Below are 13,599 nucleotides of genomic sequence, written 5' to 3'. Positions count from 1 at the left end.
CAGATGAAGAGGTAGACAGCCAGGGCCAAGTAGGAAGACTTAGCCAGGCTAACCTAAGCTTACATGGGAGTTTGCATGGGGTCCCCCCATACAGACCCCCAAGTGGGCTTACACAGAGAAGCAGGAGAGACAGATCCCCTTCAAGGGAATCCATCCACTCCCATGTCTCTAGCATCTCTAATACTTCCTCTCACAGGGGAATGACTTCCCCTGAGAGAAAGGAGCATGAAGCCAGAATGAGGGAAGCTAATCTGAGGATTCAGAGGGAAGAACTTGCCCTTGCCAAGGAGAAGCTTGCTCTGGCTAGAGAGCAAAAATTGTGTGGGTCAGAACCCACTGGTGGCAGCAACATTCCTAGAGATAGGGATAGGTCTTATGACCATAGAAACCTAAGCAAGATAGTCCCCCCATATCAGAATGGGGATGACATCCACAAGTGGATGACTGCTTTGGAGAGGGCCTGCAAAGTACAGCAGGTACCCCAGAGTCAGTGGGCAGCTATCTTGTGGCTCTCCTTTTCTGACAAAGGTAGAGACAAGCTCCTCACAGTCAGTGATGAGGATGCTAACAATTACAAAGTCTTGAAGAGTGCTCTGATAGATGGGTTTGGCTTAACCACTGAGCAATATAGGTTGTTGTTCAGAGACACCCAGAAGACACAGACACAGGACTGGTCTGATTTTGTGGATTGTGCCACTAAGGCTTTGGAAGGTTGGTTAACTGGCAGCAAGGTGCAGGACTATACAGGATTGTACAACTTGATTATGAGGGAGCAGATCCTTAGTAATTGTCAGAACCAGCTTCTCCATCAACACCTGGTAGACTCAGATTTGACCTCTCCCCAAGAATTGGGAAAGAGGGCAGATAAATGGGTCAGGACCAGGATTAGGCCCAAAAGAAAGATACCACCAAGCCTCAAGAGAAGGGTGGGGACAAAACAAAAGAGAAATCTTCCTCAGGGCCCCAAAACTCCACACAGGGTGGTGGGTCCCAAGCTCCCTCCTCTACCACAGTTAAAAAGCCTTACTGCCATGAGTGTAAAACTCCTGGGCATTGGAAAACTGACAGCAGTTGCCCAAAGGCTAAAAACAAAACTGTTCCTCCAACTACTCCTGTCACACCACCTATTACTGTCAGCAGTAATCCCCCAGGTGGTGGGAGTGCCCCCAAAAATGTGGTTGGGCTTTCTTGGGGAACACAGGGGGACCCTGGCTTAGCCAATTCCCCTACAGCAGCTACTCTTGTCTGTGATGGTGGCATGGGGTTTGCCAACTTCACTGCCTGTCCCAACACTTTGGGTAGGTACAGACAGGAGCCCTACATCAATGGTAGAAACTCTGAGGCCTACAGAGACACTGGAGCTAGCATCACTATGGTAGCCCATAGGCTAGTTCCCTCTGAGCAGCTTTTGCCTAGTTTCTCATACCAGGTAACTAACATTGATGGCAAACAGAACAGTCATCCCATGGCAGAGGTATGTCTCAGCTGGGGAGGTGTCACTGGCCCTAAAAGGGTGGCAGTGTCTCCAACCTTGCCTGTGGACTGCTTACTAGGGAATGACTTAGAACTCTCAGCTTGGGCTGGAGTTGAACAAGACACCCATTCTAAAATGGTAGGCCTTTCAAAAAAGGGTAGTGGGGTTGTGCCAGTCACAACCCCTGTCCAAGTAGATTTCCTCCCTGAAAAGGTTGGAAGGGCAGTGGTAGCCACAGCCCAGGCAAAGACAGACTTCCCTGTAGAGATTGGCAGAGCTGTGACAGTCACAGCTCAAACCCAAACTGAGTGCCTCCCTGAAAAGGTTGGCAAGGCTGTAATGGTCTCAGCCCATACTCAGACTGACATAGGTGTAGTGAAGCCTGAAACTATGGATCACTCCACACAAACAGAGAGTAGTGGGGAGGAAGAAAAGTCTCCCTCTCCCCAGACATTAGGACAAGGTCTGCCTCCTCAGGGATCTGACCTCACCCCTTGTGAAGGAACTGCCCCAGAGGTAGCCAGGCCTGGCCTGGCAGAGCCTCTGATGTCAGTGGCCCCTTCCAAGGTGGGACCCAGTGTGGTGCAGGTAGCCTGCCTCTCTCTACCCTGCCTCAGTCAGCCCAGGGCTGCAGAGGTCAGGGAGGCCAGTGGACCCCAAGAGGGCTCCTGTCCACACGAATCCCCCCATCAAAAGAATGAGGATTGCCTGGCTAGTAGCCCTAGCCAGGTGATGGGTAAAAACATTCCTGAGGGATCCCCTTTACAGGTAGTTAGGGACCTCCCCCAGAGGGATTCTGTTGGGCACAGGCAAACATGGGACCTTAGGGCCCCAAACCTGACCTGTCCCTCCAGTAAGCCCACAAAAGGGACCCAGCCTCCAGCTTTAGGTAGCCAGAGGCTGACCCTGAGAGCACAGTGCAACTCAGTGAAAGAAAGAAAGGCATCCATGGTGGAGGATGATTGGAGGAAGCTGAGGCCTCACTTTGAGGACAGTCACTTCAGTACTCCATCTCAACACCAGCCTTTTACTTTGCAAAGACACACCAAAGGTAGAGATTCCATATGGTGGAGACCCTATGATACCTTTAGGATGAGGGATTGCTTAGTGGACCATGAGACAGTGGGTAACCATGCCAGTGCTGGTTCTTCCTTATATGGCCACTTAGGCAATAGAGGCTTACCTTGTCAAGGCCAGCCTTATCTCCTTTCGTTTGGGGGGGGGGTTGTGTAGGAAGGTGGATATCTGACTATGGTTACCCCCAACTTTTTGGCTCTCGTCGCCTCCATGGATCTCAGCTCGGCTGTGGATGTGGATCAGGGTCGGAGAAGTCTGGAAGTCAAGGCTCTGGTCGGGCTCTGCAGTCGGTCCCTCGTAGAAATTCAGCAAAGCAAAGGGTAGTCTCTTGATGGTGCCTGTTTGCACAGGGTAGCCACTCCTTGGCCACAAGGGAGATTCTTCAGTCTTCTTCTTTCGTCGAATGTCGAAGGTCCAGAGTTTCTGTTCAAGTTGCAGGTTCAGGATAATCTATGTAGGAGAGTAGGGTCTGCAATCCTATGATCACCCCAGATTTTTGCTTTTTGCTTCATTGGTTTACGACTTCCCTGGCTGTGGGCCTGCTAATCAGACCCACAGCCTAGCTGTTCTCTCTCTAAATTGACACACATGTACCTTAGGTGCATCTACTAATTGGAACTGGGCCACCTTATCAGTCCCTGTATCAGCATACCTTAGGTATCCAGGGCATAGGTGTACCCAGGGCCTACCAGGGGCTGCAGCATGTATTATGCCACCCCTGACTGGCCACCCAAATCTGACACAACTGGCTGCACGACGGCTGGGGCAAGGTGGTGTAATCACCCTTTGCTTTAGATATAGTATTCCTATATCTAACCCTAAAATGGACACATGTATTCCTATCAGTCACTCCTATGGCAGGCCTTATCAATCCTGAAGGCAGAGTGCTTGGAATTATGTGAGATGGTGCTCTGGCATGAGCTGAATCCGTCTGCAGCTTGCGGAACCAAGTCCTAATAGCTGTTCCAGGATAACGCGTACCATATACTCTTAAGTGCATTATAATCCTCGCGGTTATTTGCTAACTTTGGTATCGCATTATCCAAGCATGTCGAGTAAGGTGTCATACGAATTGGAATACTAACCCCTCGCCAATTCTGGCGACGGGGTTAGCATTCCACCCTTCTAGAGGGACACAACATGTATGTAACTGTGAACCCCGGTTAAAGTTAACTCACGCCTCAGCATCACAAAATGGATGCTGCCACCACAGACACAAGTCTGACCTCCTGCTGCTGGGAGTCCTTCCAGCGAGGAGAGCTTGGACAAAGGGTTTCCTGTCAGGGGCGGTGCTAGCACCGTCCCAGACAGGGTTTTGTGTATCCCAGGTAGGCAGGGCTGAGAGGAAGGTGACTGCAAGTGGCACCCCGGTGCTCACTGTGCATAGGCCGGCTCAAACCAGTCCCAGGGGCACCCCAGCCCCTGAGCTGGGGAGAGACCGGACAAAGGAGATGGGTGTAACCACCCCCCTCCTGGTCCCACCCCTAGGCAGGACCTAGTCACAGGCCAGCCCCTTTTCTTAGGATAAAGGTAGGAGCGGGCCCCCTTCCCAAATTAGATCATTCTAAAATCTTGAACTACTTTCCACGAAAGGAACTCTTGACTATTCCGAAGACTCTCCCTTGTGGCTAAGGAGTAGCCACCCTGCACCAGCAGGCACCACCTAAGCGCTTGCGGTTTGCTGCACGTCCATCCTCCGGATCAAGACTGACCAGCTCGACGAGACCCGGATTCCCTGCCACCTCTGACCTCTACCTGCATCATCAGCCCAGTTGAGATCCGTGGGTGTGACGAGACCTGCGGGACCGGCCATCTTCTGACACTGCACGACGCTTATCCAGCACGACCGCCGAGGGATCCTCGAGTGAGTGCTTTTTGGGGTTTGAGAAGCCCTAACCCTGAGCAGCCCCAGCACCGAAGTCCAGCCCCCCCAGCATCCACGAGAACTCCGTGGGGGCCCTTCTGCTCTTTGCTGCTCACCGCGTTGTCCGGTCACTTGCCGTTGGCTAGTGGCCCTCCTGACGACGCACCACGACGTTTTCACCGCTGGTCTGGTTGCTCCAGACTGGCCCTTGCTCCCCTCCAACAGAGGAGCGCCCCGGACCCTCCTGGTCCACTCCAGACGCCATCTTGACTCCACCGCGTGGGCTTGCCTCTGCCAAGGCTTGTTGCTCCAATCCTGGTCCCAGCATCGCCGACAGCAGACACCTTCGTGGGACAGCTCGCCCCACCAGCCTGGTCGCCGACAACGCCTCCTGGTCCGAGGGACAGCAGAGTCCAGCGTCGCCCACTCACCTGGCCGAGGTGACCTCCTCCGGTGCCATCCTTGTGCCCACACAATCACTGGCTAGTGATTAAGAACTGAGTCCCCTCTGCTTTCAGGTCATCTCCATCATCGATCCAGGCTTGGATCCCTCCGAATATCTACACTGGTCGCCTGCCAGCAACGCCTTCTTTCAGGCTCCATAGACTTCAACGAGGATCCCCGACGTCTTTTGAACCCTATGCAGCCGCAGCCCCTGGGCTAGGTAACCCGAGCATTCCAGTGCTCCAACGTAGGTTTACTATCTAAGTGTCCAGATCCTTTTTCGTTTTCAGTCTAGCTGGTCGGATTCGTCCGGAAACAGTAACTTTAGAAACGCTAGCATCCATAGACTTCTTCCCGCATCCCGCGTGAGAGTGCACACTCTGCACCCGATCTCCCTAGGCCTCCTGCTCCTAACCTTAGAGTTCAGTAGTGTAGTCCTAGCGATCCTGAAGCCTCTGGATCTGGTTACTTACCTGCTAGCATTTCGCATTCCACTTTTAGTGTATATGGTTTTTCGTGCCCCTCGGGCATTTGTGTAAATTGTGCAACTTGAAGTATTTTCATAAGAGTTTTGTATTGTGCTTAGCTCCCTGACTCATAAAGAGCCAGGGTAGTCTTGTTATAAATAAATATCCTTTATTTTCATAACAACTTGTGTGGTGTCCTTTCACTTGGTGTTCAAGGGGTAAATGTGATGGTAAAACAGCTGGCTTAACACGCCCTCTAGAGTTTAGCTTAAAGACTGCTCTTGTCCATGCTACTAGGATAGCTGGTCTATAAGGTTGACTTACAACCAATCATCAATAAGGGTCGTTTGGTATGATACACAGTGATCACTAGAATAGTGAGCACTATATATCAGGCCAACTTCTCACAATCTAATCTCCTGCGGCCCAGCTACCACTCTTATCCAAATCTGGGGGGCTGGGTTACCTGCTAGGTCACGCCTTATGGGTGGGACCTGGGAGGGGGGTGGTTACACCCCCTTCCCTTTGTCCAGTTTCGCGCCAGGACTGGGGCTGGAGTGCCCCAGCACCGGTTTGAACTGGACTATGCATGGGACACCTTGTGTGCCCCAGGCATGACTCATTCCTTTCAGCCCTCCCTGCCCCAATACACTAAAGTCTGTCTGGGGAGGTGCTAGCACCTCCCCAAGCAGGAAACCTATTGTCCAAGCCTCCCTTGCCGGGATCACTCCCAGCAGCAGGAGGTCAGACTTGTGTCTGTGGCAGCAGCATCCATTTTGTGATGCTGAGGCTTTGGTTAGAGTTAAACAGCAAAGTAGGGTTTTAACATGTCTCTCCCTCTAGAAGGGGGGAATAATATCCTCATCACCAGAAATGGTATGGGGGTATTATTCCAAAGTGTTAGACACCTTACACGACATGTTTTGATAAAGCCAAACCATAGTTACCATAACCGTTTAAGATTATAAGGCACTTTAAGAGTATATGGTAGGCTATATCATAGAACAGCTATAAGGACATGGTTCCGAAAGCTGCAGACAGGCTCAGCTCATGCTAGAGCACCATCTCACATGTTACCAAGCACTCTGCCTCCAGGATTGTTAAGGCCTGCCATAGGAGTGGCTGATAGGTGCACATGTGTCTATTTTAAGGGTAGATATAGGTATACTATATCTAAGCAAGGGGTGATTACATGACCTTGCCCCAGCTGAGTGATCAGCCAGTTGTGTCTGATTGGAAGGCCAGACCAGGGGTGGCATAATACATGCTGCAGCCCCTGGGAGGCCTAGGGTACACCTATGCCCTGGGTACCTAGGGTACACTGTACAGGGTCCAATAAGGTGATCCTTACCAATTGGGAATGTACCTAGGGTACATGGAGTCCATTTTAAAGAGAGAGCAGACAGCCTGAGACCCTGAATGGCAGTATCTCAGGCCAACTAAGTCGAAAAACCAGCTAGACACTAGGCAAAAAGTTGGGGGTAACCATAGTCAGATATCCACCTTCCTACAGTCATCCCGGCGATCACGACTCCGACGACGGACGCGGAGCTGCAGACAACGCCTAGCGACGCGCAGGGGTACTGCTGACGAAAAATCTTTCCGGATCCAGCCTGACGCCTGGGGATATTCTAAGGTAAGGAATCTAACTAACTAATGTTTCTTACAGATATATCGTTACAGAAGGTAAGTAACTTGTGCTTTAATGCTCCTGTGATTTTCCTTAGACAAAAACATCCAGAGTGATTACCACCTGACTGCATCCTGATTATCCCCTATTTACCTATGAAGCAATCTCATAATATTACATGGATAAGCCTTCTTATTGATTGTTGGCCAGTGGTTTCAGAGCTCGTATTTAACAGAGAAAAGGAATAATTTAAAGTTCTTGCTTTAATTCACATCGCTGTATTAATTTGCCAGATATTTTAACTTCCCTAAACAAATTAAAATAAGCTCAATGGATGTTTCATATGGCATTTCATCTTTCTTTCAGAATTGGTTGATACAAAGAAAATGCTTTCACAATCACAGTTCCCCTCCCAGAGCACTGATCAGCTGATGTATGTGAATAAATGGAAACATTCAAACGGAGAAACTACATTGGAGTAAACCCAGTCATGCAAAGCAAATTTTAAGGAAATACAGATACATTGAAAATTAAAGAAAGCATTTTAAAGCAAAGATGATTTTAAGGAGGACAAATCCACCATTATATTAAACGTGGATGGAGTTTAGGGGTAGTGATGGGTTCAGGGATGTGAGAGGTTTAGGGGTGATGAGGATTCTATAAGGGTCAGGAATAGGTGGAGTTCTGCTGTAGATAGGCTTTTTTTGATTTATTGATGAGTGGCGTTTCGGGGTAGTGCGGGCTTTTTAGGGTTCAGGGACGGGCAGAGTGTAGGGGTATTGAAGGGTTTTTAAGGTTTATGGATGGGCAGAGTTTATGGCTGGTGAAGGGTTTTGAGTAATGAGTATTGTTCTTTGCAGCAGCGGCCCGTGCAGGTAAGAGCAGTGGGGGGTGGGGGGGGCTAGGGCCGGGTTGGGTGGGATTCAACAAACGACCATAAGAGAAAATTAAATAAATAATACAATTTCCCTTGTCAGCGTCTGTCGAAATCACCCCCACCCAGCCCCTTCCACCCCACCGCTCTACCCCTCTTACATGCATGGACCCTGGGTGTTTTAGAGGTGGAGAAAGGTTATTCGGGATCAGAAACAGGTGGGATTTAGGGGTGGTGAGGAATTTTGAAGATTCAGGGATGGGTTGAGTTTAGATATAGAAAGGGTGATGAGGATTAAGAGGTGGGTGGAGTCTAGAGGTTGTGATAATTTTTTAGGGGTCAGGGATGGGTGATATTTAGGGGCGGTTAAGGTTTTTTTTATGTTTCATGGAAGGATGAAGTTTACGTGTGGTGAGGGGTTTTAATGGCTCATGGATGAATGTAGTTTAGTTGTATTAAGGGGGTTTTAGGCTTCAGGGATAGGTAGAGTTTTGGGGTAAAACGGCTTTTAGTGTTTAGGCATTGGCAGAGTTTTGGGGTCAAGAAGGGATGTAGTGTAGGCGGGATGAGGGGTTGTATGGTGCGTAGGAGTTGCGAGGGGTCAAGGATGCTTGGTGTTTAGAGGTTGTAAAGGGTCAGCAAAGTACAATAATCTGAAATAATTACAATGTAAAAGAAATCTATCTGAAATAATGTTCCCTGAAATAAAAAAGCACAAACATACATACGAAAAAAAAGTTTCTGAATGTAAAACCAGCAACCATTGCATTTATACCTTTAAGAAATAAGCATGCAAAAGTTGAAATGGAGACATTCTATGAATTGGTTTCTATGAAATGGTAAATGCCATTCATTCTCAAATTTCTGTTAAACAGCTTAGATGAAATGGTAATGGTATTCTATGAAATAGTTTTTCTATGAAAATCTCTAACAGTCCTGATAAGCACACCTGGCAACTTAACCATTGCAGATCCTTCCTTGGTGCAAGTATCTGCTAATGAATCCTCTTCAGTTTGTGAAAGCGAATACTGGCAGCAAAAACTTACATGGTCCCCATTGTATTTTGTTTTCTTTATATAATTACTAAGAAAGAAGAGTGAATTTTAGAATGCAAGTTTTTCATTCCCTTGCAATGCGCTTTGCATTTAAAATTTAACTAATAGTACTCATTGTCCCATAAAACACGTTTTCAATACTAACCGCTTATCACTAATAAAAACTTACATTTCTCAAAACATTGATAGCCATGTGTGCAGTCTTATGAGAGCAATGAGTACTAAACAGTTTGCACTCACATGCTCAAATCTTTTTACGAAAATAAATTAATCATGTACTCTAAAAAATGCATACCAAGAACATGTGTTATATGGTCCCATATTGCCATCTCAGAGTTCATGTGACATTTCTAAACCATTCATACTTCTGCTGTCTCGGTGTTCAGGTGACATTTAAAAAACCAATGACCCTTTGGCTTTGTGATTTTTAAATGTCACCAGAACCCCTCGATGGCAGTATAGACCACGTTGCTCAGTTACTCATTATGTATTCTCTATTTATTTAAAAAAATCTGTTGGTTAAACAAAGTATTAACTGTTTCAGATGTTGTGGCATTGGTTGTTTGTCTAACTATATCTGACTTTCTTAGCTTATATCACCTTTCAAGAGGAGGCCTTGAATGTTTTTTTCGAATTCTTTGAGCTTTTTGTAGTATTTGGTTCCCATGGTTCTACCGGCAAAAGGACAAAACTCTATTACAGGTGTATTCAGTCGCCCTGGGGTACCCTTTGCCCAGCACAGTTAGCTTGACAGGCTCTCATTGACTCACAATGGACTCCCATGTAATATGCTAGAGTATTAGGATTGATGAAGCTGGAGACAAATAGAATGAGAGACTGGCTGTGCAACAAACGCTTACAAGCTTTGAGACCCATTCAGGATAACTTGTAGGCACATATTAACTTGAGATGAAGTACAGGAAGTCTTGTTAACTTGTATGTGGAGCAAGCATCACATTAGTCTTTGAAGTCAAGAATGACTACCATGTGCGCAATTAACACATTAACAAACATTAATCATTAATAAAGCACACAGAGACTGGTGGGAACCCTCATAATGCTACCTTCCAATCCTAACCTACAATAGTTAGTAACTTAATTCTATCCTACTCTGCCATTAAATTACATACTCCTATGTTTTCTTTCTAATTCCCTGAAAGTAGTGTTATACTCATGAGAAAACTAAGTAGAGGAATGCACTTGTGCTTGCCATATTACAAGATGTGTAAAGTGTATTGCGGACATGTCACTTTTGTTTCAAACTCAGGACACTAACATCAGGTGAGAAATTTGGGAACTTTTTACTACATAATTCACTTTGCTGTATTGTACTACAAGTTTGCCGCGCCTTCTTGTAGGCCTAATAGAAAATCCTGATATTCACTGAATTGGCACAATTCACAAAGGTTAACTGAGACGAAAATCTAAATTTACGACTTTCAATATTCACAAAGGGCATTTACCAATAGTAAAGTTAGACTTTTGTCTCAGTTAAACTTAAGTTTTGGTCTTAGTTGGGACTTTTGGTATCAGTTAAACTTAAGACCAAAACTTAAGTTTAACAAAAGTTTAACTTTACTACTCGTACATTCCCTTTGTGAATATCGAAAGTCATACAGTTAGACTTCCATCTCAGTTTACCTTTGTGAATCGGGACCAATGTGTTGTGCTTGAATAACTCAATACAATTTTAAAAATGCATTTCGTAAATGTTTGGAAGGTCAGGTTTTGAGATTACTAATGTGAGCTATATTACTTTGATTGTGCATGTTTTTTAATGTGTACTTAACACACTGCTTTTTTATGTTTATTGAGTTTAAGCAATTGATGTTTTTTTTACCAATATTGCAATCGTTTTTACTATTTCACTAGTACTTTTTTTTGTTTTTAACCTTTAATTAGGTCACGTTACTCAAATTCCTGTTCAGGCTCTCCTAAATAGATCATCTAAGGTTCATCAGACAATCAGAGTCTTGGTAAGATTCTTTGTTTTGTTTGTTTGTTTCTCTTTTTAAAAAAAAATTATCTCAACTGTCTTCTGTGACTCAATAATTACTCAGCAGAATGAATGATTACAGCACCATACAAAAGTAATGTGCAGTGTTGCACTAGTCAGAGCATACTATGCACATGAAGCACCTGAGACCAAATCACTTCTTTGAGAAATTCATCCTCACCTTGCCACGTTTACAAAAATGTCTTAACCCTTATACTCTGCGTGTTTCCGCATTTCTATATATACACTTCTACACAAATCTTTTTACCTCATACCTTCCTTCTCCTATATATTTCCAGTCTTACCCCAAACAAAGCCTAACACACTGTGCATCACTAACACCAAGGAATGCTTTTTGTTTGTCTGAGCAGTGCACATATGAGTACTTATGTTTCTTTCCTTCACTACTACGTGGATCCTGGCATGGTTTTAGCTTTGTGCATGAAAAAGCTTTCTGATGCTCTTACTCTGCATTAAGTCTCTTCTAACTCTGGTACCCCCTGGAACAAAAATCCATGGTCAGTAACTTTAGGATACTTGATTAATGCAGGCCTGCTATCAAAATAAAATACTAATTTTGATTTCATTAAATCTAAATACTTGGAATACCTGTATTGCACAGCTTTGGCATCCCCAGCACTGCTATGTAATTCAAGGTGATCAAGAACTGGTCTGCGAAATACAAGAGTTAGTAGAACAACATTATTTTGTAGGTCATAGATAGAACTTAAAAACTTGGAATCTCATTTAGAGCTTGGCAGCAACTACTTTAATCCAAAAAGTGAAGTATGTAAGGCTGGCATAGTGACTTTTCATTTTCTTTTCAGCCATGCAAAGCATGGAAACAAAGCTGTGTGTAAAATCCCATTTTGTGAGGGACATTGATTTTACAATTTCTAAAAAGCTAAAATGATAAAAAGACATATTAAGCCCTCATTGTGGTTTGTCTTTGTAAAATGTAAAAAAAATGACAATGAATGTGAGACGCTTTCAGGTACTGTGGAGCAGAAGGGGGCTGCTGTGGGACAACTGTGGGTCTGTGGTCATTTGCTTCTGATGTCCTGTGGCCCGTCCTACTATGGCTCTGCAAACTGTGCCAAGTAGACTGTTAGTGGTAGTGATCCTGAGGAGTCACTGGCTTCTCATGGTGGATACTGCGGTAGTACAACAGGCTCAGCACTCAACAGAGCAGTAACATAATTATCTAGCCCAATACTTACCTTTTGAACAGAAAAGTACTTTATTATACATTAAAACTGAATACTACACACGATCACAAAAAGTGTTTGCCCCCCTTTAGCCCCTTTCATCTCCCTTACTCTAAGGTCACTCTGGCGTGGGTCTCAGTGCAAGTGCAGCCCCCGCCCTTAGTTGGGAGTCTTGTGAAGTAATAACCTGCACTCAGTCTCTCACCCTTAGTTTGCTTCTACAGTGGCCATTGCATTGGCCTACCCCATTTCAGTCTGTGTTCTTCCCTTGATGGGGAAAGAGGTGCATGGGCCGCAATTAGACCAGTTGGCTACTCAACTCCTGGCGGGCAGGCATAGGTCCGCACAACAGTGTTCTGGAGGCAGCAACAGTAGTCGACTGTCCTCAGGTGGGGTTGCTCCTCTTGCAGATAACATCAATGGCTGGGGACCCACATGTTGAACTTGGGCCTTCCTCATCTGGAGTGGGTGAGCCTTTGTTTCAGTCGCTCTGGCCTCTCTGGATTGCGGCATTGATGCTGTCTTCCTTGAGTCATTGGTCCAGAGTCGGCAGCCATCTTGCTTCAAGGCGCTGTGGGGCATTGGCAGCTTTATACAATCAAGCTTACTTTTGGGATAGGGCCACAGGCAGCCACTCAGTTGCTCGGCACACAGTAACAAGTTCCTTAACTAGCAGCTTTACTTCCAGCGGTGTAATCCACATGGCATGCAGCCGTCAGGTGCCAGGGCTAGCAAAAATATGAGTTCATTCAGGCCCATTTGGAACAAGTGCCTCGACTTAACAAGTTTCCTCTTCCCTGGCGTAGACTTTTTAGGCACACTCAGAAAAGTGCCATGACTACAACTGCAGGTCAATAGGGAGTTTAGCTCAGGCTTCAGTGTTAGCTGTTCTTGTCTACACCAGTAGTCAGCTTCTCATGAAGGGAAGGCTCTTCTTTTCCCCTTCTTTTCCCCTTCATCCATGCAGGACACCCTGGCATTCCACTTCAGGGAATGAAATCCGCTCTTTGTACAGGAAGACTCCAAGTGATGGCCCTTCATCTCTAAGAAGCTATCCGGCAGGCAGACACCTGCTCTGGTTACACAGTAGTACTTTGAGTATGCTGTGGAGCACCCACTTCCTGAACCGAGACAATTTGGGGCAGAAAGATCTAGTGGGTCAACAGTTCTTTCTGTACAGGCATGGTAGAGAGGATGTTTGTTCTCTGGCTGCACCGTCAAAGCTGATTTTGAATTTTTCTCCTTTCTTGTTATCTTCCCAGGATGTCTTCCCGACTCAGCATTTGTCTCGAGATGTGATTCTCGCAGCAGGGTCATTTGCAGGCTTGAGAACCGGCAACAGAGGCACAAAAAGGTGCCTGTTTTCTGTCCCCAACTATCAACAGCCACACTTGGCAGTGAGTAGGAAGAGTGACAAATGGCCAACTCCCTTCTAAAGAACTTTTAGTCCCAATATTCACCCTCAGAAAGACTAATCACCAGCCCACCGAACAAAAAGGACACAATCAAA

The 13,599-nt window shown here is 46.0% G+C and overlaps 1 protein-coding gene across 1 annotated transcript in view; it reads left to right on the top strand.

Annotated features, from left to right (window-relative positions):
- The window catches only part of EFCAB8 (EF-hand calcium binding domain 8), a 3,172,177-nt gene that overhangs the window by 639,256 nt on the left and 2,519,322 nt on the right, over window positions 1–13,599 (top strand). The window contains exon 10 of the mRNA XM_085615170.1: window positions 10,788–10,861. Coding sequence (XP_085471296.1) covers window positions 10,788–10,861 — 74 coding nt within the window. The remainder of the gene's footprint in view (window positions 1–10,787; window positions 10,862–13,599) is intronic.

Source organism: Triturus cristatus, chromosome 7, assembly GCF_964204655.1.
Source record: "Triturus cristatus chromosome 7, aTriCri1.1, whole genome shotgun sequence".
NCBI classification, from domain to species: domain Eukaryota; kingdom Metazoa; phylum Chordata; class Amphibia; order Caudata; family Salamandridae; genus Triturus; species Triturus cristatus.
This window is presented reverse-complemented; position numbering and strand designations above follow the sequence as displayed.